General features: G+C 37.0%; 1 protein-coding gene across 1 annotated transcript in view; it reads left to right on the top strand.

The window, feature by feature from the left end:
• The window catches only part of WDR70 (WD repeat domain 70), a 322684-nt gene that overhangs the window by 37427 nt on the left and 261846 nt on the right, over positions 1 to 23411 (top strand). The window contains exon 6 of the mRNA XM_046000609.1: positions 22354 to 22413. Coding sequence (XP_045856565.1) covers positions 22354 to 22413 — 60 coding nt within the window. The remainder of the gene's footprint in view (positions 1 to 22353; positions 22414 to 23411) is intronic.

Genomic DNA, 23411 nt, shown 5'->3' with positions numbered 1-23411 from the left:
ATCGGTAATTCAGGATATATTTTTTAAGGACTTACCTAATTTTTCATGAGTATAGGCTAATATATGGAAGTTCTGATTTTTAAATTTATCAGACCTCACCAATTCCTGTTTGCCCATTAGTTCTCCCTAACAGAGTTTTGTGTTGGTACAGGCTGAAACTTTAATGCTTCCTTTCCATTCCTCTAGTTCCTGGTGGTTAAAATTCTGTCCAGCCTTTAGGGACCATTTCAAATGTGATTTCCTCCATGCAGCCCCTCCAGATGCCAACTGCATGTTTTACTCCCCAGGCTTGACTTCTGCCTTCCATAGCAAACACGAACTGTTTTCTTTGTTAATTCATTACTTTGTGTGCTTGTCTTAACTCCTCTGCCTCCACTTTGCAATCATTTGTAATGATCTCAAGTATAGGGACTTGTATATAAATGGTTCAGTAATTTCTAAAAACTCTTAAAAAACCTCTGGTGTAGTGTTTTTATATAGTACATGCAGAGTAAATATTTGTCAAGTGGATTGAGTGTATTTGGCTTTTATAATTGAGCAGTTCATTTTATGACATTTGAGAGTGTTCTGTCTTTGTGACTTAGCAATCCTTAATTTTTACGTGGAAAATGGAAGCAGGGATTGAGGAATGATCAGAGGAAATATGAATATAAAAATGTATGAAGATACCTATTTCTAGTAGAACCATTATATTGCCTTTTCCTAAGTTTACAATCTATTTTTTATTGTTTTTTATCTAAGTTTACAATTTAGTTATATAATAGTTTAATAATTATAGGAGCTGCTCTATGATACTAGTTAATTTAATTGTATAGACTGTAACTAGAACCTACCTGTCCAATGAGGCAAAAAAAGTTATAGTTTTCTCTTCTTAAAACAGGAATTATGACTAAAAGGAATTGTGATTGTTTTCATTGAGGTATAATTTATATATCATAATGTGTACAGATCTTCAGGGTTCAGCTTGCTGAGTGTTAATAATTGTATATTTTGGGTTCAGGCACCATCCAAAACAAGATATGGGACATTTCTGTCACCCAAATAGTTCTTTGTGCCCCCTTCTAGTCACAAAACTTTTTAAGAATGAGTTTGACAGCTGTATAATTGGAAAGAGAGTTATGAGAGAACATAAATTAGGAGATAGAGTAAACTCTATACCACCTGGTTATGATTAATTTTGTTGTTTTTTTATATGCAGTTTACTTCAGTTGCTGGTTAGTAGCTGGTCTAGTGTTACTACTGTTGAGGTCACTGGAATGGAGATGTTAATGTTGTATATCATAATTCTTTTGATGACAAACTTGTTTTTTTATTCCTCCTTTATTCCATTTTACTTACCTACAATGGTAATGGAATTGTTCTTTCAACTAGAATGCAAATGAAAACAGCATTTAACCATTACCTAACTTTGTCAAACTATACCAATTGTTAACTAATTAGAAGTATTTAGTATTTGAAGATTTATTATTTTTCTTTGAGCTTAATGAACAAAATTTCAGATTGGTAGGGTCAGAGAAAAGAGGGGTAAAAAATAACTTCTAAATTGTATCTATTGTGCCTGATTCTCATTTTTTTTTAATGTAAAAAAGGTTGTAACTTACAGCTAAGTGGAGACTTTGGGATTATTGAGGATTTTTATTAACCTTGCTGTCCTCTTGCCTGTTACTGCAAAAAATCAAAAGTTGCATTTTTATGACTGTAGCTAAAGGCTAGATGTAGCGGTGCCTTTTTAGTTGTGAGCACCTGTTTTCCATGAACTTTCTCTGACTCCCAGGCTGGCACGTTCTGTAGTGAAGAGTCCATGTTTGGGCCACCACTGTGCTTCTCTGACTTCTGGTCTGAGGCTTCTCATCCCCTTGGCCTTGGTCATTGCCAGCCACCTGTATCAGTCAGTCTCTTTCCCTCATGCATAGGGAAAGGTTGAAGAATTAACAGTGGGTAAAAGTTCTCTTTTAGTTCTCAGAAGTTGCTATGAGAATGAGTTGATTTAAGTAAATACTTAGGACGAGGATTGGCATATTCTAAGCACTGAGAATTGCTGGGATTTATCATTGTTTTCATCGTCATTACCATATTTGATTAATGACCAATTTTAATTTCATTGTAGCTGGCTGGGAAGAAAAGTTAAAAAAAATGTGAGGGACCTTAATGATCTTAACTTCAGAGGAAATTAATGTTTTTTAAAACAGAACAATTTGGGGCACCTGGGTGGCTCAGTGGTTTAAGCCGCTGCCTTCGGCTCAGGTCATGATCTCGGGGTCCTGGGATGGAGTCCCGTGTCAGGCTCTCTGCTCTGAAGGGAGCCTCCTTCCCTCTCACTCTCTCTGCCTGCCTCTCTGCCTACTTGTAATCTCTCTCTGTCAAATAAATAAATAAAATCTTTAAAAAAAGAACAATTTAATTACACCTGCAAGATTCTGTCAGCAGAGGATGCTAGAAGCTCTATTCCAAAATCCAGTAAATGTGTTCCTGACCATTTCCAAGCTGCAAATCTTTGAAGGCCTTCATTCTTTAGAAGGACACTAGGGGGCAATAGAGATGTTTTGGCTTTTGGCAAAAATCCATTTTATTCAACTGTCTCTCCTGTCTACTGTGAAAGGGAAAAAAAGAGGAATCTTATAAACAATGTCTTCTATAAATTGGAACAAGTGAGGTTTAGGTTGAGATTAATGCTGGAATAATTATTTTTTAAAAAATAATGCAGAAAAATTATGAATATTCTTTTGTGATTTGATGGTATTATATTTACAGGTTTTTTTTGTATCTTTAAGTTTTTTAAGTCAGCAACTATATGATAACGCTTTATGGCAGGAATATTAAGGATAGCTTCTTCATAATTTAAGATTTGTCTATAAACTCAAATAAGAAAGTTTATATTTCTCTGACCACGAGAATAATCCGAATTTTTAAAAACACATATCAGATCTTGTCACTTCCCTGCTTCCCTTGTCACTTTCCTGTCAGTAAACCCTCCAATTTCTTCCTGTCACAATGTTAAGAAATCCCAAGTTCCCTGCTGTGACCTCTAAGGCCTGCATGACTTGGCCTCTTCACATCTTTCTGACTTCATCGCCTTCCGCTCCCTGTCTTGCTCACTCCTCTCTACCCACAGTGACCTTTTTGCTTTTCTTCTTAGCAACCATGCTTCTTCCCTCACAGAGCTTTTCTATTTACTCTTTCCTATACAGGAAATAGGTCTCAGAGCTTTACATGACTCCCTCTTTTCATCTGGATCTTTGTGGAAGTGTTACCTCTTTGACCACCTTCTATAAGTACCTCCACTCACTCTACTGCACTGTTTTTCTGACGCTGCTTTATAGTAGTTACCATTATTTGACATCTTTTGTTTATTGACTTGTCTTTCTCCTCACACTAACACAAGTTCCATGAGGGCAGTTACAGTGTCTCTTTTATTGCTGTATCCCCAGTGGCTTGACTGGTTCCTGGCACAGAGTAGGTGCTCAAGGAGTATTTGTTCAATGAATGGCCATCCTTGGCTGTGGTCAGAGGTACTCTCTAGCCCCTAAACATTTCACTGAAGCAAAGCTAGCTTCTGATAGAGTCACAATTATCCTTTAGAAGCTCAGGAGTCAATACCTACCTTCACATTTTCAGGCTAGTCCTGCCACAATTCCTTTGTTAAAAGGCTGCAGTTCCCTTTTAAGCTCCCATTGCCAGGTAGGCTTTTGTATCCTCTCAGGTGGCTGCCAGGAACAATCACTAGTGTGTGTCCTTTCTGCCTTTGAGCAGTGGCTTTTTTCCCCCCCAACAAATATTTTGTGTGATTGTCATGTGAACGACACTGCTAGCATGAACTGTTTTCTTTATTTGCAGTAGTTAGCGTGTAGTGATGAAGATGGACTATTTTTTTTAAAGATTTATTAGAGAGTGTGTGCAGGTATGTATGTGCACGGTTGTGGGGGAGGGGGAGAGGGAATCTCAAGCAGACTCCCTGCGAAGCCTGACTTGGGGCGTGATCTCACCACCCTGAGATCATGATACAAGCCAAAATCAAGAGTTGGGACGTGTAGCCAACTGAGCCACCCATGTGCCCCCAAAGATGGACTAGTTTATACAAATAACACAAAGCATAATTTAAGTGGAATGAAGAAGGCAAGAGGGTACTTTGTATCTGACTGATTGTAGTCTGCCTAATTACAAGTTATTTTAAATGTAATTATATTTACTCTGGTAAATTTCTGTCATTATGATGTATATACTATATAGTAAATTGCAAATCTTGCAGATGTAAATTGTTATTAAGTCTATGGAAATGATGTTAAGGATGCCCTTTGCTCTACCCAAAACCATTTTCAAATGAGGATTTAGTTGAGTTACACCAGTTCTTAAGTGAAAAAAGGAAAACTGACAAGGGCGGTAAATGATTTGAGTATCATAGGAGCCTGATATTAAGAGCCTTTGAGGGGGGGCGCCTGGGTGGCTCAGTGGGTTAAAGCCTCTGCTTTCGGCTCAGGTCATGATCCCAAGGTCCTGGGATCAAGCCCCGCATCGGGCTCTCTGCTCAGCAGGGAGCCCGCTTCCTCCTTTCTCTCTGCCTGCCTCTCTGCCTACTTGTGATCCCTCTCTTTCTCTGTCAAATAAATAAATAAAATCTTAAAAAAAAAAAAAAAAAAAAGCCTTTGAGGGGTGCCTGGGTGCCTCAGTGAGTTAAGCCTCTGCCTTCGGCTCGGGTCATGATCCGGGAGTCCTGTCATGATCCCGGAGTCCTGGGATCGAGCCCTGCATTGGGTTCTCTGCTGGGAGGGGAGCCTGCTTCCTCTTCTCTCTCTCTCTGCCTACTTGTGATCTCTGTCAAATAAATAAAATAAAATCTTAAAAAAAAAGGCTTTGAGAAAATTGATGAAGACCTTGAATATTTTTTTGCAGAAACAGTCCTTTTAATAATCCTTGCCAGAATCAGTCCTATAGAGTCTTTATGCCATTTTATATTGTCAAAAATTTCGTTGGAAAAATGACCCCTCGCACCTCCACCCCATTCTCTCTCTGCTCAAAACACTGCTATTTTTTCCCCCCACATTTTATGTTTTTTTTTTGATCCTAGGTTCAGGGGATTGAATTATTCATTCTTCATAGTTCTGTTTATACTGTTGTAATTGACCGTAAAAAAATACTGTTGTAATTGGGTCTTCCAAAGTCCTTCACTTGTTATTATTTATCTGTGTGGAATTTTTTTAATGTGGAATTTTTTATCTTTTTTCATTTCACTTTTCTTTCTAGATCCTAACATCTTCCTATATATGCCTCATCTCGTGGCTCTGTTTCCTTTTACCTTAAAGCTTTTTTAAAAAAACTTAATTCAGTGTAACTTTCCCCCATTTCTTATTTCAGTTTGTTGTTTTACTATTTTATTTTTAAAATATATTATCTTTAAGTAATCTTTGTTACCAACCTGAGGCTTGAACTTATTTATAACCCCAAGATAAAGAGTCACACGCTCTGTCCACTGAACCAACCAGGCACCACACTCAGTTTGTTATTTAAAAATTTTGCTTTGAATGTCCACAATAGCCAAACTATGGAAAAGAGCCTAGATGTCCATTAACAGATGAACGGATAAAGAAGATGTGGTATCTATATATACAATGGAATAATACACAGCCATCAAAGAAACACAAAATCTTGCCATTTGCAATGACATGGAATTAGAGGGTATTATGCTAAGGGGAATAAGTCAATCAGAGAAAGATAATTAACATATGACCTCACTGATATGAGGAGTTTGAGAAACGAGACAGAAGATCATAGGGGAGGGAAGGAAAAAATGATGCAAGGCAAAACCAGAGAGGGAGACAAACTGTAAGAGGCTTTTAATCTCAGGAAACTGAGGTTTGCTGGAGTGAGAGGGGTGGGAGGGATGGGTTGGCTGGGTGATGGACATTGGGGGGGGTATGTGCTATGCTGAGCGCTGTGAATTGTGTAAGACTGATGATTCACAGACCTGTATCCTGAAGCAAAATAATACATTACATGTTAAAAAAAAAAAAAAAAAAGAATGGAAGGGGTTAGTGTAATAGAAGTTTATAGTTTCTTCCTTTGTTGGAAAAAAAATTTTGCTTTGAGTTGCTTTATTGATAGATTTTAGTTTTTCTTCTGCCTTTCCAATTTTAAGTATTCTTTTTTTTATTGTAACTTTTAAAAGATTTTATTTATTTATTTAACAGGGAGAGAGAGAGCAAGCGAGAGCAGTAACACAAGCTGGGGGAGTGGGAGAGGGAGAAACAGGCCTCCCGCCTAGCAGTCCAATGTGGGGCTAGATCCCAGGACCCTGGGATCATGACCCAAGCCGAAGGCAGACACTTAACTATTGAGCCACCCTGCTGCCCCACCACTATAAGTATTCTTCTTTTTTTTTTTTTTTTTAAACTATAAGTATTCTTAAGGATGAGGGTTATGGGGGTGCCTGGGTGGCTCAGTGGGTTAAGCCTCTGCCTTCAGCTCAGGTCATGATCTCAGGGTCCTGGGATCGAGTCCTGCATCAGGCTCGCTGCTCGGTGGGGAACCTGCTTCCTCCTCTCTCTCTCCCTGCCTGCCCTCTGCCTATTTGTGATCTCTTTCTGTCAAATAAGTAAATAAAGTCTTAAAAAAAAAAAAGAAAAGAATGAGGGTTATGTAACTAGTTTTTGCACTCTACTGAATGTTATAGAAGACAGTTATAGAAAATGCACATCAGTTTGTTAGTTTAATAGGTATAAAAACAGTATTTGAAAATAAAACAGCTCCTTTGATCTTTCACCCTTTCTGTTTACATGAGGAAAATTGCGAGTTTTGTCTGTGTCAGTTTTGAGAAAGATTTCTCAATGCTTGAATCTTAAAATTTTAAGAAGTGTCATTATAAAGAATTTCTAGAAAATCAGGACTATCTACCAAAATTGATACAATTTGTCTTTTAATGGAATTATGTACTTTCTTGTTTCCATGATTGTAAAGTTTGCATTTGAATAAATTTTTATTTTTAAGTACCAAATTGATAGAATGGCATGGAAGTACATATTGAAGCAGCTCCAACAGGCTTACTTTCTTTATTATTCTATAAACCTTGATCCTTATCTGGAAAGATATTTTGTTCATACTATTTGTGCTGAGTGCTAGCAGTGGGGCAAATTGTGAATTTGAAATAAGACCAAGACCACCAAGTTGACTCACATGGCCTATCAGGCAGCTGTTGGTTGGTAATGTTGCCATTTTGCTACTGACCTGGATCGGAATCAGGGAGTCTTTATTCAATTTTGCATCCCAAGAGCCTTGCAGAGAGTATAAACGGGAATTAAATTTTTTTTTTTTTAATAAATGAAGAAGTTGGTGGCACAGCCTTGGTTTTTTTTTTTTTTTTTTTTTTTTAACTGTCATAAAAAGGGATGATTCAACAAACCAGGAATTCACTGTTAAGGCACAGTTTTCTGTCTCTGCAGTCTCCTTTTGTTTGATTTATGATAAATAAAAAAGCAAATGCTCAAATCTAGAACCAAATATTACTGACAGTGGGTACGTCATGCAGCAATGTCCTAAGCACTGAAGATGAAATAATTCCTTTCATCCTCCTGGTACTGTTATCCTCTGTTGACAGGTAAGGAAACTGATACTCAGAGATGCTAAGTAACTTTCCCAGGGCCACCCAGTAGTAAATGGTGGAGCCAGCTTTTGTATGTAGGGAATCTGCTCCAGAATCCTTGTGCTTAACCATTATGCTCTCCTACCTCTGGTTGTAACCCATCCTGCTTCTCAAGAGTCACCTCTTGCCCCTCTCCTCCACCTACTCATGCCCCATCCATATAAACTATGAACAGTCTTTGCATATGACTGACTCTTTCGTGCATTCCAGTGTGCTCTTTCTTCTCTCTGGATGGTGGCCAACACTTAGTGAGTACTACTCCATTCACTTGGCAGGCTTTGTAAGCACTGGCCCTTGTGGGGTGTGTTGTGACAGATCTGTCTCCTTCATCAGGGAAGAACCTTTTCAGTTTTTTTTTTTTTTTTAAGATTGTATTTATTTATTTGACAGAGATCACAAGTAGGCAGAGATGCAGGCAGAGAGAGATGCGGGGGAAGCAGGCTCTCCGCTGAGCAGAGAGCCTGATGCGGGGCTCGATCCCAGGATCCTGGGATCATGACCTGAGCTGAAGGCAGAGGCTTTAACCCACTGAGCCACCCAGGTGCCTAGACCTTTTCAGTTTTAAGGATCTAGCTTTTCTTCTTGTGAAAGGAGAACGTTTTCTTTTTGTAAAAACCTTCATTAACCCACAAAAATAGAGTTGAATACCTCCTTTATGTGTTAGTTATATTCATCTATTATTTTATATTATAACAGCTTATTGAGATACAATTCATATGTACTAAATTTCACAATTTGCAGGTATACAATTCAGTGAGTGTTAGTATAATCATGGAGTTGTGTAACCATCACTACCGTCCAATTTTATGACATTTTCCTCCTCCCTCAAAGAAACCTTGCACTCTTTAACTTTTACTTCCTCTTCTCTCATCATTACCCTGCTCCTAATTCCTGGCAATCACTAATCTACTTCTGTTTCTGTGGATTTCTTCTGGTCATTTCATACTACTGGGATAATATGATAAGTGTTCTTTTTATTGATTTCTTTCACATAGCATAATGTTTTCAAGGTTCATTCATGTTTAGCACATGTGAGTACCTCATTCCTTTTTATTGCCAGTATTGTCAGACAGTGGAATATTGTGTGACATGCCGCGTTTTTTTTTTTAATTCATTCACCAGTTGATGGATGTTACCTATGAACATTTGTGTAGAAGGTTTTGTATGGATGCATATTATGGTTTTGGGGGTTATATCTCGGAGTGGAATGACTAAGTCATATGATAATTGTGTTTAATATTTTGAGGAACTGGTTTTTAAGCTGGCTATACCATTGAAAATACAACCAGTAGTCTTATGAGGATTCAGTTTTTCACATCTTCACCAACGCATGTTATTGTTGGTCTTTATGATTAGAGCTGTCCTAGTGAGTGTGAAGTGGTATCTCATTGTAGTTTTGATCTGCATTTCTCTAAAGAACGATGATGTTGAGCATTATTTCATGTGCTTATTGGCCATTTGTATATCTTCTTTGGAGGAATGTCTCTTCAGATTTTTTTCCTGTTTCAGTTGGCTTATTTGTCTATTGTGGAGTTATCAAGGTTCTTTATATATTCTGGACATAAGTCCCTTATCAGACATACAATTTCCAAATATTTTCTCTCATTCTGAGTTGTCCATCACCTTCTTGATGGTAAACTTTGAAGTACAGTAACTTGAAATTTTGATGAAGTTCAGTTTATTTTTTCTGTTGTTGTTTGTGCTTTTGGTGTCATATCTAAGAAGCCCAACTCAGGGTCATGAAGATTTATTCCTGTTTTTTTCTAAGAGTTTTATAGTTTTAATTCTTACATGTTGGCCTTTGATACATTTTGAGTTCATTTTTGTGTATGATTTACATAGGGCCTTCTGCTATTGTCACAACCATGATAAAATGATAATTGTGATACAGTTGTTTGTTTACAAGTGTGTACTTTTCATAGCTTCTGAGCTCATGAAGACAATGCCTATGTCTTCCTTATTTTGGGATTCTTAGTGTTTATTAGATATGGCTTTTAGTCTGCCTGTGGCTTCAAATATTTTATCTTGAAAGTACACAGAAAAATTTGAAGAGTAGTTACAAAATGTGAATAATTGATAGATATGTCCCCATGTTTCAGAGGGATATATAAATTGGGATATATAAACAAATTATGGTAAGTAAAAATATGATTGCCTATTATTTTTTCCTCATAGATTTCACTTATTTTCTTTTAAAAACAAGCTGTCATTAGTAGGTAATCTTTATTATCTTCAGTTAAGATATATTTTGAGCACCTATACTATACTATTAGGTGTCATAGATACAGATCAAATAAGACATTGTACTTGTCCTCAAGGATCTTACAGACTAATGGGGACATGGGAAGTAAACAATCTATTTTTGTTCTTTTTTTTTTTTTAAGATTTTATTTTTAAATACTCTCTATATCATGTGGGACTTGAAGTCACAATCCCAATGTCAAGAGTTGCATGCTCTACCAGCTGAGCCAGCCAGGTGCCCCAAATACCACTTCTTTCTAAACTTCTGCTCTCTCTCCTGCTTTAAGTTGTTTCTTTTCATTGTCTTTATTTTTTATTTTTTTCTTTTCAAAATTTTTATTGAAATTCTATTGAGGTAACAGACAGTGCAATATTGGTCTCAGGAAAAGATTTAGTGATTCATCACTTACATACAACACCCAGTGCTTGCCATAACAAGTGCTCTCCTTAATACCCATCACCCATTTAGTACCCCCCTACCCACCTCCCTCCATCAGCCCCCAGTTTGTTCTCTATCATTGAGTCTCTTATGGTTTCTTTCCCTCTTTATCTCTTTTTTCCCCCTGTCCCTTAGGTTCATCTGTTTTGTTTCTTCAGTTCCACATATGAGTGAAATCATACGGTATTTGTTTTCTCTGACTGGCTTATTTCACTTAGCATAATATACTCCAGCTCCATCCATGTTGTTGCAAATGGCAAGATTTCATTCTTTTATTTTTATTTATTTATTTATTTATTTTTAAAGATTTTATTATTTATTTGAGAGAGATATAGTGAGAGAGAGCCTGGGAGGCGAGAAGGTCAGAGGGAGAAGCAGACTTCCCATGGAACTGGGAGCCCAATGTAGGACTCGATCCTGGAACTCCGGATCATGACCTGAGCCGAAGGCAGTTGCTTAACCAACTGAGCCACCCAAGTGCCCTATTTTTTAAAATTTTATTTTATTTTTTTCCATTTTATTTGCAAGATTTCATTCTTTTTGATGGCTGAGTAACATTGCATTGTATATACATACCACATCTTCAACCATTCATTAGTCGGTGGACATTTAGGCTCTTTCCATAGTTTGGCTATTGTCAATAATGCTGCTATGAGCATCAGGGTGCATGTATGTGTCTTTTCAAAACTGTATTTTTGTATCCTTTAGGTAACTACCTAGTAGTGCAGTTGCTGGACCATAGGGTAGTTTTATTTTTAACTTTTTTGGGGGGGAACCTCCATACTATTTCCCAGAGTGTCTGTACCAGTTTGTGTTCCACCAAAAGTGCATGAGGGCTCCCCTTTCTCTCATCCTCTCCACAGTCTGCTTTTGTTCTCTAGCAAGAAATGCCCAAGAGCGATTTAAAACACTTGGTTGTAGTGGTGGTGGCTGTAGACACTATGGCAAGTAGGAAGTGTTAATACTCTGTTTGTTCCATATTTGGTGGGATAAGTAGGATGCATAATTGCTAGAGCTGGAATTGTATAATTGTCCCAGAGAATATACATAGATCACTTTCTAAGATGTTTCTAATTTTCACTGTCCCTTTGACAGTTGTGAAGCATGTACATGCTTTTGCATGTATGGAAAGTTATATTAAATCAGATATGGTATCCATTCTGCAGTGTTGTTAGGTTTTAAAAGAACTGTAGCAGAGGGGGCACCTGAATGTGTCTGTTGGTTGAGCGTCCGCCTTTGGCTCAGGTCTTGATCCTGCATCCTGGAATTGAGCCCCACATCAGGCTCTGTGCTCGGCAGGAAGCCTGCTTCTCTCTTTGCCTGCTGGTCTCTCTTTCTCTCTCTGACAAATAAATAAAATCTTTATTAAAAAAAAAAAAAAGAACTGTAGCAGAGGAAAAGGATAAAGATATCTCAGTGTCAGGTAAATTTAATAAAAATTTATTATGTCTCAGGGTTCTTTTGTTTTCCCAAATACATTAATCCTTACCTAATTTAACTCATACTGTGGCACCTTTTGTAGTTAAAGTTCATAAAGTCCGTGCATCTTTTTTTTTTTTTTTAATATTTTATTGATTTGACAGACAGAAATCACAAGCAGGCAGAGAGGCAGGCAGAGAGAGAGGAGGAAGCAGGCTTCCCGCCGAGCAGAGAGCCCGATGCGGGGCTCGATCCCAGGACCCCGAGATCACGACCTGAGCCGAAGGCAGAGGCTTTAACCCACTGAGCCACCCAGGCGCCCCAAGTCCGTGCATCTTTAACTAAATAAAAACAGATTGCCCAAGCAGTAACTCAATGTTTATTAAAAAACAGATATGAATTCTTTTTTTTTTTTTTTTAAGATTTTATTTATTTGACAGACAGAGATCACAAGTAGGCAGAGGCAGGCAGGGGGAGGGGGCAAGCAGCTTCCAGCCGAGCAGAAAGCCGGATGTGGGGCTCTATCCCAGGACCCTGGGATCATGACCCAAGCTGAAGGCAGAGGCTTTAAACCCACTGACCCACCCAGGCACCCCCAGATATGAATTCTTAAACGTAACTCAACATGGTATAACCTATGTTGAAATAATTTTACACTGCATATCTGAGATTCCGAAACTTGATGAAACCTTTTTTATCTCAAGGCATTTTTTACTGTGTCTCCCAACTGTTCCTAAAATACGTACTTTCAGGAAAAAACCTTTGTAGCCATAGGCTCATAATAATTTCGTCCTTATAATGGGTTATAATTATAAAGTACTTTGTCACATTAACTAATTTGGTTATCACAGCAACTCTGTGCTTTGTTTCTCAAATGAATCATTCTAATAAATACTTATTCTTTGTAGACAGGAGGCTTAAGATTTGAGGCTTTCAGTGGATAATTAATTCAAGTTGTAAAGATTTGAGATTGATGTATACTTTGTTGCCACTGACATGGTGGAGGTGGGTTTGTTTTTTTGTTTTTTGTTTTTTTAGGATAAGGCAAATGGTAAAACCCAGGACCTTTGTTTATACTTGTAAAAGAAAGCCTTCTTTTTAGGGCGGAGGTGAAGGAGTGGGAGGGAGGAGTTTCATTATAGGGATTTTAGAAAGCCAGGTTGCTCCTTTTTATTTCTGTTATAACACTGTCCCACAAACTACCACCCTCTTCCTGGCAAGCCCAACTCCTTTGTTCTTCTTTTCCTGCCTGAATTGGTTAATGTTGTGGGTAAGGGTGGGCTCTTAATAGACACATTAATAAGTAATATGTAGAAAAGTACCACTGCAAGTAATAAGACTATTTTTAGGCTCTTTAGATATTAGTATCTTACAAGAAACTGCTTTTTAATTATATAAGAAATTTAAAGAAAAATAATTTCTTTGCTCAATGTGAGGCTGGAACTCAGGACCCCCTAGATCAAGAGTCACATGCTCTACTGACCAAGCCAGCCAGGCACCCCAGTCCCCTCCCTTTTTAATAATCTATCTATTTTCCAACTTTACTGAGGTGTAATTAACAAAAATTATATATATTTAAAGGGTATAATGTGGTGTTTTGATACATGTATAAATTGTGAAATGATTACTTAACACATCTACCACCTCACATGGCTGCTGTTTCTTTTTCTTTCTTTCTTTTTTTTTTTTTTTTGGTGGTAAAAACACTTCAGATCTACTCTCCTAGGAAATATCAAGTATGCAACACAGTATTATTATTTTTAAAAATTTTTAAAATTATTTTTTAAATTTTTTAATTAACATATAATGTATTATTAGCCCCAGGGGTGCAGGTCTGTGAATTGCCAGGTTTACACACTTCACAGCACTCACCATAGCACATACCCTCCCCAATGTCCATAACCCCACCACCCTCTCCCTAACCCGCTTCTCCCGACAACCCTCAGTTTGTTTTGTGAGATTAAGAGTCTCTTATGGTTTGCAACACAGTATTCTTAACTATAGTCATCATGCTGTACATTAGATCCCCAGAACTTACTCATAACTGCAAGTTTGTATCCTTTGACCGGAAACTTCTTCAAAACATTAATTTTCTGAACGTAATTTGGGACAGTAGTCAAATGTTGCAGAAAATTTCTAAAACAAAAAATGTGTGAATGCTGTGAAAAGTTATTGATTGCTACTAAAACCAATGGAGAACCATTGAAGGGTTTCAAAGAAAAACAGCCTAAGAAGAGAAACATCATGGTAGTGAGCAGGGCAGAGAGAAGTGAAAAAGATAGTCAGAGAAGGACTTTTCAGTGGCATAGGGAGTGTTCATAGTTTCAGATGTGAATAAGTTTTAAGGTAAACCATGTCATCATAGAATGTCATGAATTACCTCCTCTGATTTTCCCATTTTTATCAGTGAAAAACCCAAGGTTCTAGACAATCAAGTGGCTTAATGAAGGTTACAAGTGGAGTTAATTGCAGAATTCTGTCTAGATTTCAAGTCTTCAGATATAGCAAATAAGAGCAGAAATACTCATAAAATTTTAGGGTATCAGGAATGATAAGGTGTATATTCATGGTAGCTTTAGAAAATAAATGTATCTTTTGGTATAAATCCTTTTGGTAATTACCTGCCATTATTGTATGATAAGGGTAGAAAATTGTCATCTTTGTGTTTATTGATAATGTCATGGAGTTTAAAAAAAATACAAGAATGACCTATCCTTTTTGAGGTTTTCAGCCTTCACACAAATATAAAAAGTTATTTAACAATGTACTTTTAAGTCATGTTACTGAGAAATATTCTCCAAGGTTGCAGCTTGCAATAGGGCATAAATTGTTTGAGGGTGATTTAGAGGTAGTTTGGGAATACTACTAATTGAAGGATTGGAACCAGCTGTGAGAATTAGATAGGAAATTTTCTTTCCTTCCTGCAATATTTTATACCTATAGTTTTACATTTTTGGAGGAAGATTTTAAACATTTGATAAATGATTTATTTTGAAGCTTACCAAGAGTTTATTAGAACATTAAGAAGTATTTAGGCTTAATACTATGCATCTTTTTGTGATTTTTTTATTAACTATTTTTATTAACATATAATTTATTATTTGCCCCAGGGGTATAGGTCTGTGAATCATCAGGCTTACACATTTCACAGCACTCACCATATCACATGCCCTCCCCAATGTCCATAACCCAACCACCCTCTCCCTAACACCCCTTCCACCAGCAACCCTCAGTTTCTTTGTGAGATTGAGAGTCTCTTATGGTTTGTCTCCCTCCTGATCCCATCTTGTTTCATTTTTTCTTTCCCTACCTCCCAAGCCCCCTACCCTCAAATTCCTCATATCAGAGAGGAATTATCATATGATAATTGTCTTTCTCTGATTGACTTATTTCGCTCAGCATTAACCCTCTAGTTCCAACCACATCATCGCAGATGGCAAGATTTCATTTCTTTTGATGGCTGCATAGTATTTCATTGTATACATATACCACATCTTCTTTATCCATTCATCTGTTGATGGACATCTAGGTTCTTTCCATAGTTTGGGTATTGTGGACATTGGTGCTATAAACATTCGGGTGCACATGCCCCTTCGGATCACTGCACTGTATCTTAGGGTAAATACCCAGTAGTGCGATTGCTGGGTCATAGGGTAGCTCTATTTTCAACTTTTTGAGGAACCTCCATGCTGTTCTTCAGAGTGGTTGCACCAGCTTGCATTCCCACCAACAGTGTAGGAGGATTCCCCTTTCTTCCCATCCTCGCCAGCATCTGTCGTTTCCTGACTTGTTAATTTTAGCCATTCTGACTGGTGTGAGGTGCCATCTCATTGTGGTTTTGATTTGTATTTTCCTGATGCTGAGTGATGTGGAGCACTTTTTCATGTGTCTGTTGGCCATAAAAATTAAAAAAAATTTTTTTTTGCTTATGTGGGTTTTATCTGTGAAAATTATTTTTTAGTTAGGTTAAAGACACAAAATTTATAATTTTTTTGCTAAGATTTTATTTATTTATTTGACAGAGAGAGGCAGCGAGAGAGGGAACACTTGCTGGGGGAGTGGGAGTGGGAGAAGCAGGCTTCCTGCTGAGCAGAGAGCCTGATACGGGGCTTGATCCCAGGACCCTGGGATCATGACCTGCGCCAAAGGCAGATGCCTAATGACTGAGCCACCCAGATGCCCCAAAATTTATAATCTTAACATTTTAATTTTTATTTATTTAAAAATGATGAAATTTTATTAAGTTTTAAATTTTAATTCCAGTATAATTAACATACAGTGCTATATATTAGTTTCAGGTGTACAATATAGTGACTCAATAGTTCTGTACATTACTCAGTGCTCATCATACTCTTTAATCCCTATCAACTGTTTCACCTATCCTCCCCCGCCCTCCCCCGCTCCCTCCCCTCTAGTCTTAACCATCTTTAAATGTTTCAGTGTACAGGTCAATAGTGTTATGTTGTTGTATGTTCAGTCTCCAGAACTTTTTTTTATCTGGTACAGAATTACCATTAATTGTACCATTAATTGTAAACTATACCCATTAAACAATAATTCCCTATTTTCCCCTCTTTCCCCAACTCTGGCAACCACTATTCTACTTTCTATGAATTTGACTACTCTAGATACCTCATAGGAATTGTACAGTGTTTTTCTTTTATGGCTTGTTTCACTTAGCATAATGACCTCCAAGTTCATCCATGTTGCATGTGTCAGAATCCCCCCCCCCCCCACTTTTTAAAAGATTTTATTTATTTATTTGTCAGATCAAGAAAGAGAGAGAGAGCTCACACAAGCAGGGGGAGCAGCAACAGGGAGAGCAGCAGGTAGCAGGAGAAGCAGACTCCCTGCTGAGCAAGGAGCCCGATGTGGGACTTGATCCCAGGACCCTGAGACCATGACCTGAGCCAAAGACAGACGCTCAACCGACTGAGACACCCAGGTGTCCCCTTCCTTTCAAAGAATGAATAATAGTCCTTTATATATATGTATGTATATGTACACACATACATATATACGCCACATTTTGTTTATTTGTCTGTTGATGAATAATACTTCAGTTGCTTCTGTCTTTGGCTGTTGTCTTGCTGCTATGAACATGGGTGTACAAACATCACTTGCAGATCCTACTCTTAGTTCTTTTGGGTATATACACAAAAGTGGGATTGCTGAATCATATTTTAAATTTTTTGAGGAGCTACCATACTGTTTTCCATAGCAGCTGCCCCATTTCTGTCCAGCAGTGTAAAAGGGTTCCATTTTTTGTATGTCCTTGTCCACATTTCTTTTCTTCTTATTTTTTTAAATAATAGCCATCCTATACTGGTATCTCAGTGTGGTTTTGATTTTCATTTCCCTGATAATTAGTAATGTTGAGTATCTTTTCATGTACTAATTGTTGGTCATCTGTATTTCTTCTTTGGAGAAGTCTATTTAGGTCCTGTGCCAATTTTTGAATCAGGTTGTTTGTTGTTGTTGTTGTTGAATTGTAGCAATTTCGTGTTTTTAGATATTAACCCCTTATCAAATATATGATTTGCAGACATTTTCTCTCATTCTAGAGGTTGCCTCTTCACTGCCTTTCCCTTTTCCTGCCCAGCAATTTAAACTCGACCCAGGCAAAAATATTTGCAGTTTAGTAAGTGTCAGGATTTATCATATTCTCTCCTGGCTGCCCTCTACATTCACCTAGGGAACCTCTGTATTTCCAAAGGCATCTCAAGCATCTCTTCTAAAGCCTTTTCTAATTGCCCTCTACTTCCCCAGGCAAAATGGAATTGAGCACTGAACCCTGTGTGTTCTTCTGTCATAGCATCTGAAACATTGCAGTGTTGCTTACTTGTCTACCTTTCAGGTTTGCTTTACTGGATTGACAGTCCTTAGGAGCAGTGTCTTTGTTAGTCTTTTAGTTTTACTGTAGTCCCAGGTGTCTGGTATGTAATTAAATATTCAATAAATGTTTTTTAAGGGAATGTGTGATGGTGAATAATTCAGTCAGCCTACTGGATCTCTAGATTTATACTAGAATAGACTCTAATTTTGGTTTTCTGTGATACCAAAAGGGGCAGTTATTTACAAAATGGTTTCTGGGAGAATGTAGCATTCGTTTGCAAGTTCCTGGTTGGTAGTTCTCATTCTCTCCACACAGTTCATAGCCACTTTGTGACAGATCTTTGTTTCTTGATAGACTTTTGATTAGGTGTTATAGGACCATACATATATAACTTTTTAAACTTATGGCAACTTTATCCCAGAAGGGTTATTTCTGATTTGCAAGTCTTTTGAAAACACTTTAAGGGTATGTGTCAGATGAAACTGCTCATGTTATTCCAGATATATTTGTTATCCTTGTTATTGAGGGCAAACCAAAGAGCCTGGGAAATAATCCTTTGGTTGGCATTTAAGACCAAACCAAAACAAAAACTGGTATCTTTCCTCCTCTTCCATTAAGACTAGATTTTGTTATGAATTCTTATAATAAATGACTTCAGTGAAGTCTTGCAGCTTATGATGTCCCTGGAATGAAAATCATGAAAATATTTTACTGTTACAGCAAATTTCACACTTAAGCCATATCCCGAAAAGTCATTAGGAAAATTTCTGGAAAAAGAACAGTCACCATCAAATGATACACTACCAAAAGATGAATTGCTACTATTTTAGACGATTTAGTTGTGCCAGTTATATGGGCCTCTTATGAGTTATGCCTTCCATGATTTCCAGTAAAACTTTGATTTTAAATGTAAACAACATTTATTTAAACATTTAATTCACTCCTAATGTAAATACTAAATAGTTCTGTGTTCTTGTAAGTTTTTATTTTAAATGCCAGAAATTGTCTATATATAGGCACATTGTACATTGAATTCAATGAAGTAATTTTCATCCTTCCTCTTAGTGACAGTGTTTCTGTTTGCTAAGTGATGAAAAACTAGTTAGTTATGAAATGAGACACTGACTATAAGAGAGTTTTCTCTAAGTGAAACATTTGAGCTGTTCTCCTGTATTTGCAAGAGTATGTAGCACTTTATACATGAGTTTTTATTGCTTACAAATGTTGCCAACTGCAAAGGGAACAGTGGCTTCCATAATTTAATATAGGGATAGTCCAGAATTCATTTGTTCGACTTTTAAATTATTTTGGAATTTGTGTTGGAATATTGGTATCACTGAAATCAAGGTATGTGCAGCCCTTTTCCAAAGCAGATTAAGCCATACTGTAACGTCTGGTACTGAAATAAATTGTAAACTCTCCAGCAGTTCTTTAGGTTACTGTGAGGTTAACGTTCCTGTTCAGTGTCTTCTCATTTCCTAATCTTCACTGCACTGTGGCGGTGGTGGTAGACTGTGGTAATCTCTGAGATGCAGACATTCTAAAACAAAAGTGCCTTTAATTCTCTATACTGGCAACTTTTTTTTTTTTTTTTTTAAGTAATCTCTACACCCAACATGGGGCTGAAACTCATGACCCCAAGATTAAGAGTCACATGGTTTACTGACTGAGCCAGTTAGGCACCCCTATACATGCAACTTTAAATTTACTTTTCACCTGGGATCTAATCACTTAGTTGGTAAAGGTTTTTACTTTTTGAAAACCTCAATTATCCCATATTGTCACTTACTGGGCTGATCTGATGGATAGCACCTGCTCTCCTTTATGGACCTAACATTAATGTTTGAAAGTAAATTAAAAAGTACAATCTAATGTGATCTACAAGGTAGACATTGGGCTATTAATTAATTCCAAAACACTTTTATGTTCGTCTGCCATTCACCACCTGTTTTGTGGATTAGGGAGCCAGAGATAATAATAGATATACAAAACCTTTGACAAGTGTCCATCTTGCAATTTGGTTACGGAGTGGTGGGGAGGGAGAGAGGGCAAAAATTACAATGGATTTTGGTAAATTCTGGATCGAGATAAGGAGGGGTTGTCTCCTTAACTGAGACATGGGAGTACATGGAAGGGTCATTTAACCGAGTTTGAAATGTTGAGAAATGCTTCCAGGAGCAGGTCATATCTGAATTGAGTCTTAAAAGATGAGTAGGAATTAGCCAGTTAAGGAGGAAGAGAAGCCTGGAAATAGACTAAGATGATATGACTGGAGAGATAGGAGGTAAGCCTTAGAATAAATGGTGGCTGTCATTTATTGAGCACCTACTTTGTGATGAATGCTGCATTATAAGGCTTAAACCACTTACCTCACAGTAACCTAAAAGGCAGGTGCTATTATCTTTTATATATAAATGAGGAAATAGAGCCATAACTCTTTTGCAGTTATGACAGGGTTATTGAGTGGCAGGGCTAGATTTAAAAAACCTAGTTTTCTCTGGCATCTGGCTGGCTCAGTCAGAGCACATGACTCTTGATCTTGTGGTTGTGAATTCAAGACCAACTTTGGGTGTAGAACTTTATACAAAGTCAATGTACAGAAATCAGTGGCTTTCTTATACGCTAACAATGAAAATACAGAAAGGGAAATTAGAGAATCGATTCCATTTACTATAGCACCAAGAACCATAAGATACCTGGGAATAAACCTAACCAAAGAGGTAAAGGATCTGTACTCGAGGAACTACAGAACACTCATGAAAGAAATTGAAGAAGACACAAAAAGATGGACGACCATTCCATGCTCTTGGATCGGAAGAATAAACATTGTTAAAATGTCTATACTGCCTAGAGCAATCTATACTTTTAATGCCATTCCGATCAAAATTCCATCAGTATTTTTCAAAGAGCTGGAGCAAATAATCCTAAAATTTGTATGGAATCAGAAGAGACCCTGAATTGCTAAGGAAATGTTGAAAAACAAAAACAAAACTGGCGGCATCACGTTACCTGATTTCAAGATTTACTACAAAGCTGTGATCACCAAGACAGCGTGGTACTGGCATAAGAACAGACACATAGACCAGTGGAAAAGAGTAGAGAGCCCAGATATGGACCCTCAACTCTATGGTCAAATAGTCTTCGACAAAACAGGAAAAAAGATACAGTGGAAAAAAGACAGTCTCTTCAATGAATGGTGCTGGGAAAACTGGACAGCTGTATGTAGAAGAATGAAACTTGACCATTCTCTTACACCGTACACAAAGATAAACTCGAAATGGATGAAAGACCTCAATGTGAGACAGGAATCCATCAGAATCCTAGAGGAGAACATAGGCAGTAACCTCTTCGATATCAGCCACAGCAACTTCTTTCAAGATATGTCTCCAAAGGCAAAGGAAACAAGAGCTTTAAAAAATTAAATAAATAAAAGAAAATGTTAAAAAGAATGTTCAACCTTAAAAAAAATCATAGAAATAAAACCCCTAGCTTTTCTGGCTTCTTGTCTAGGCTGCTTCCTGCCAGGAAAGAACAATTTCAAGAAGGAGGAAATAGTTAAGTAGTTGCCATGCTGTTGAAAGGTCAGTTGTGCACGTTAAGTTCTGACTTTATAGCGACTTGTTTATTCAAGAGGTATTTACTGTGAATCTCTTAAGTGCCAAGGACTGTGTTGGGCATTAGGAATAAAAGGACAAGTGCCAGAATGGTAGAGGTAGAAGGGTGATAGGAAGCAGAGACACTTGAGTGAAAACTTGTGTAAGGAAGCTTGATTGCAAAGGAAAAGGTAATGATATATTAGTAAATATAGGGGAGATTGCTGTGTGTGTATGTGTGTCTAATATGGCAAGCGCTGTAGTTTATGTGCCAGGAAGAAAGAGCCTTAGCAGGGGACAAGTTTATGATGAGATAAAACTAGTGATTGATTGATTCATCAAGGATGCTAAAGAACGAGGGGAGACAGGAACCGAAGTCTATTAGATTGCACATATCCAGTTAAGTAGATTGCAGGATGATCCTCACATAAATTTGTAATGGCCCTAGAATTTTAGTATGATTACCCGACTCTTGGATAATGGCAACTTGACTAAACAATGAAACTTCATATTCACATGATCACTGTGATTCCTTATGTCTGATTTATGCATCCATCTTTTCTCTCCCTTGGTTATCCTGCTCATACCTCCTGCCTGTCACAGCATTTCTTATATTGCATTAGAGTGATTGATCTCCCCACCTAGACCACATGGTTCTTAGAAGGGGGAATGGTACAGGCTATGTCTGATGATACCTAGTATCTGGAATAATCTCACTTTAACACATGCTTATTGAATCAATGAATCATTGAATGACTCGGCTCCTTATTTGTGCCATTTTTAGCAGCAGTGTTTTGTTTTTTAAACTTTTAAGGGTTAAAAGGTATATATCTACCCTGTACAGATTTTATTTTATTTTATATAATTAAGCACTTTAAGTTAGGCCCATTTTTTTCAGTGAAAAGAGGACTTTAAATATTTGGATGTTGAGAGGGCTTATGGTTCCATACAACCTAAAAAGTTTCTTAGGCTTATCTTTTTTGAGATTTGAGGTACATTCATGACCAGCTCAACAATTGTCATCTACCTAGAAGTGCAGAAATAAGATACTCTCACAAATTTTGTTTCCTTTTATTAAAGCTTTGTGTAAAAATCTAGTGATGCAATTTTTAAAAATTCTATTTCCTGTGAATGTGACATGTAGTCCCCCCATATGTTGGATACTCATTGATGTCATGGAATTTTCTTTTTTCAGAATCCTGTCCAAAAGATCCCTGACTCACATGAAATAACTCTAAAACATGGCACTAAAACAGTAAGTTTCAAAAATTTAATTCTTTCAGTAACAAGGCTCTCACGGAAAAGTAAATCCATGATACGTTTGTATTAAGACTAATTGCACAATGAACTGATAACACAGAAGCTACAGGCATTAAAGAAACAGAAAGATGACATTTCTATTCAATCAAAATAACTGTTCCGTTTCATTTAAAATAGCAACATTTATTGTTATTGCTGGCTTTGAAACCTTGTTCTTTGATAGAGGAACATTACAAGTGAAAAAAAGAAATGAAACTAAAACACAGTTTTCCTTTTTATGGTGTGGGAAAATTTCTTATTGCCCTTAGCTTTATTTCTCTATCAGTAAAAGGTCCGAGTTTGTTTTTTAGATGAACATTGAGATAAGAAAGGAACATAAAATAGTTACTGTATTGCTTTAAGATCATTATCATGATTACTTAAACTTACAGATTCTGTTTTTGCATTGTTATATTAATGTTATTTAAAGATTACGACTGTAAAATTTTGAGTTATAACATGAAATCATTTCATTGTAAAGCCATTGAAAAAGTAGGAGTTGAATGAATGAAACCTCATAAATGAAAGAATAAAATTATCTTGCTTTCTCTTTTCAATGAAACTGCCTTTTTCTAGATGTCTAATATGTAAAGAAGTAGGAAAATACATCCCATAATGAGGAAAATGTCAGTCCATAGAAATAGACCCAGAAATGATGCCAATGATAGAATTAATAGAGAAAATGTGAAATTATTCTTGCCAGATTTTTTGCTTTTGAAAATACCTTTTTCATAAAAATATTTGTTAAGGTATAGTGGGTTTATCATTGTTTCAAATGAAGTGAACAATAAATGTTTTAAAATGGCTTAGTTTATAGTTTTACTGTGGTAAATTTTGATACATATAGCTCACGTAAACAAATGTTTTTTGGGGTCCTCAATAGATTTAAAGATTGTAAAGTGGCTTGAAATCTGAGATCTGCTGCTTTAGGAAACTGTTTCCTTCTGAATTGTG

The sequence above is a fragment of the Meles meles genome, chromosome 3 (genome assembly GCF_922984935.1).
Source record: "Meles meles chromosome 3, mMelMel3.1 paternal haplotype, whole genome shotgun sequence".
In the NCBI taxonomy this organism is placed as follows: domain Eukaryota; kingdom Metazoa; phylum Chordata; class Mammalia; order Carnivora; family Mustelidae; genus Meles; species Meles meles.
This window is presented reverse-complemented; position numbering and strand designations above follow the sequence as displayed.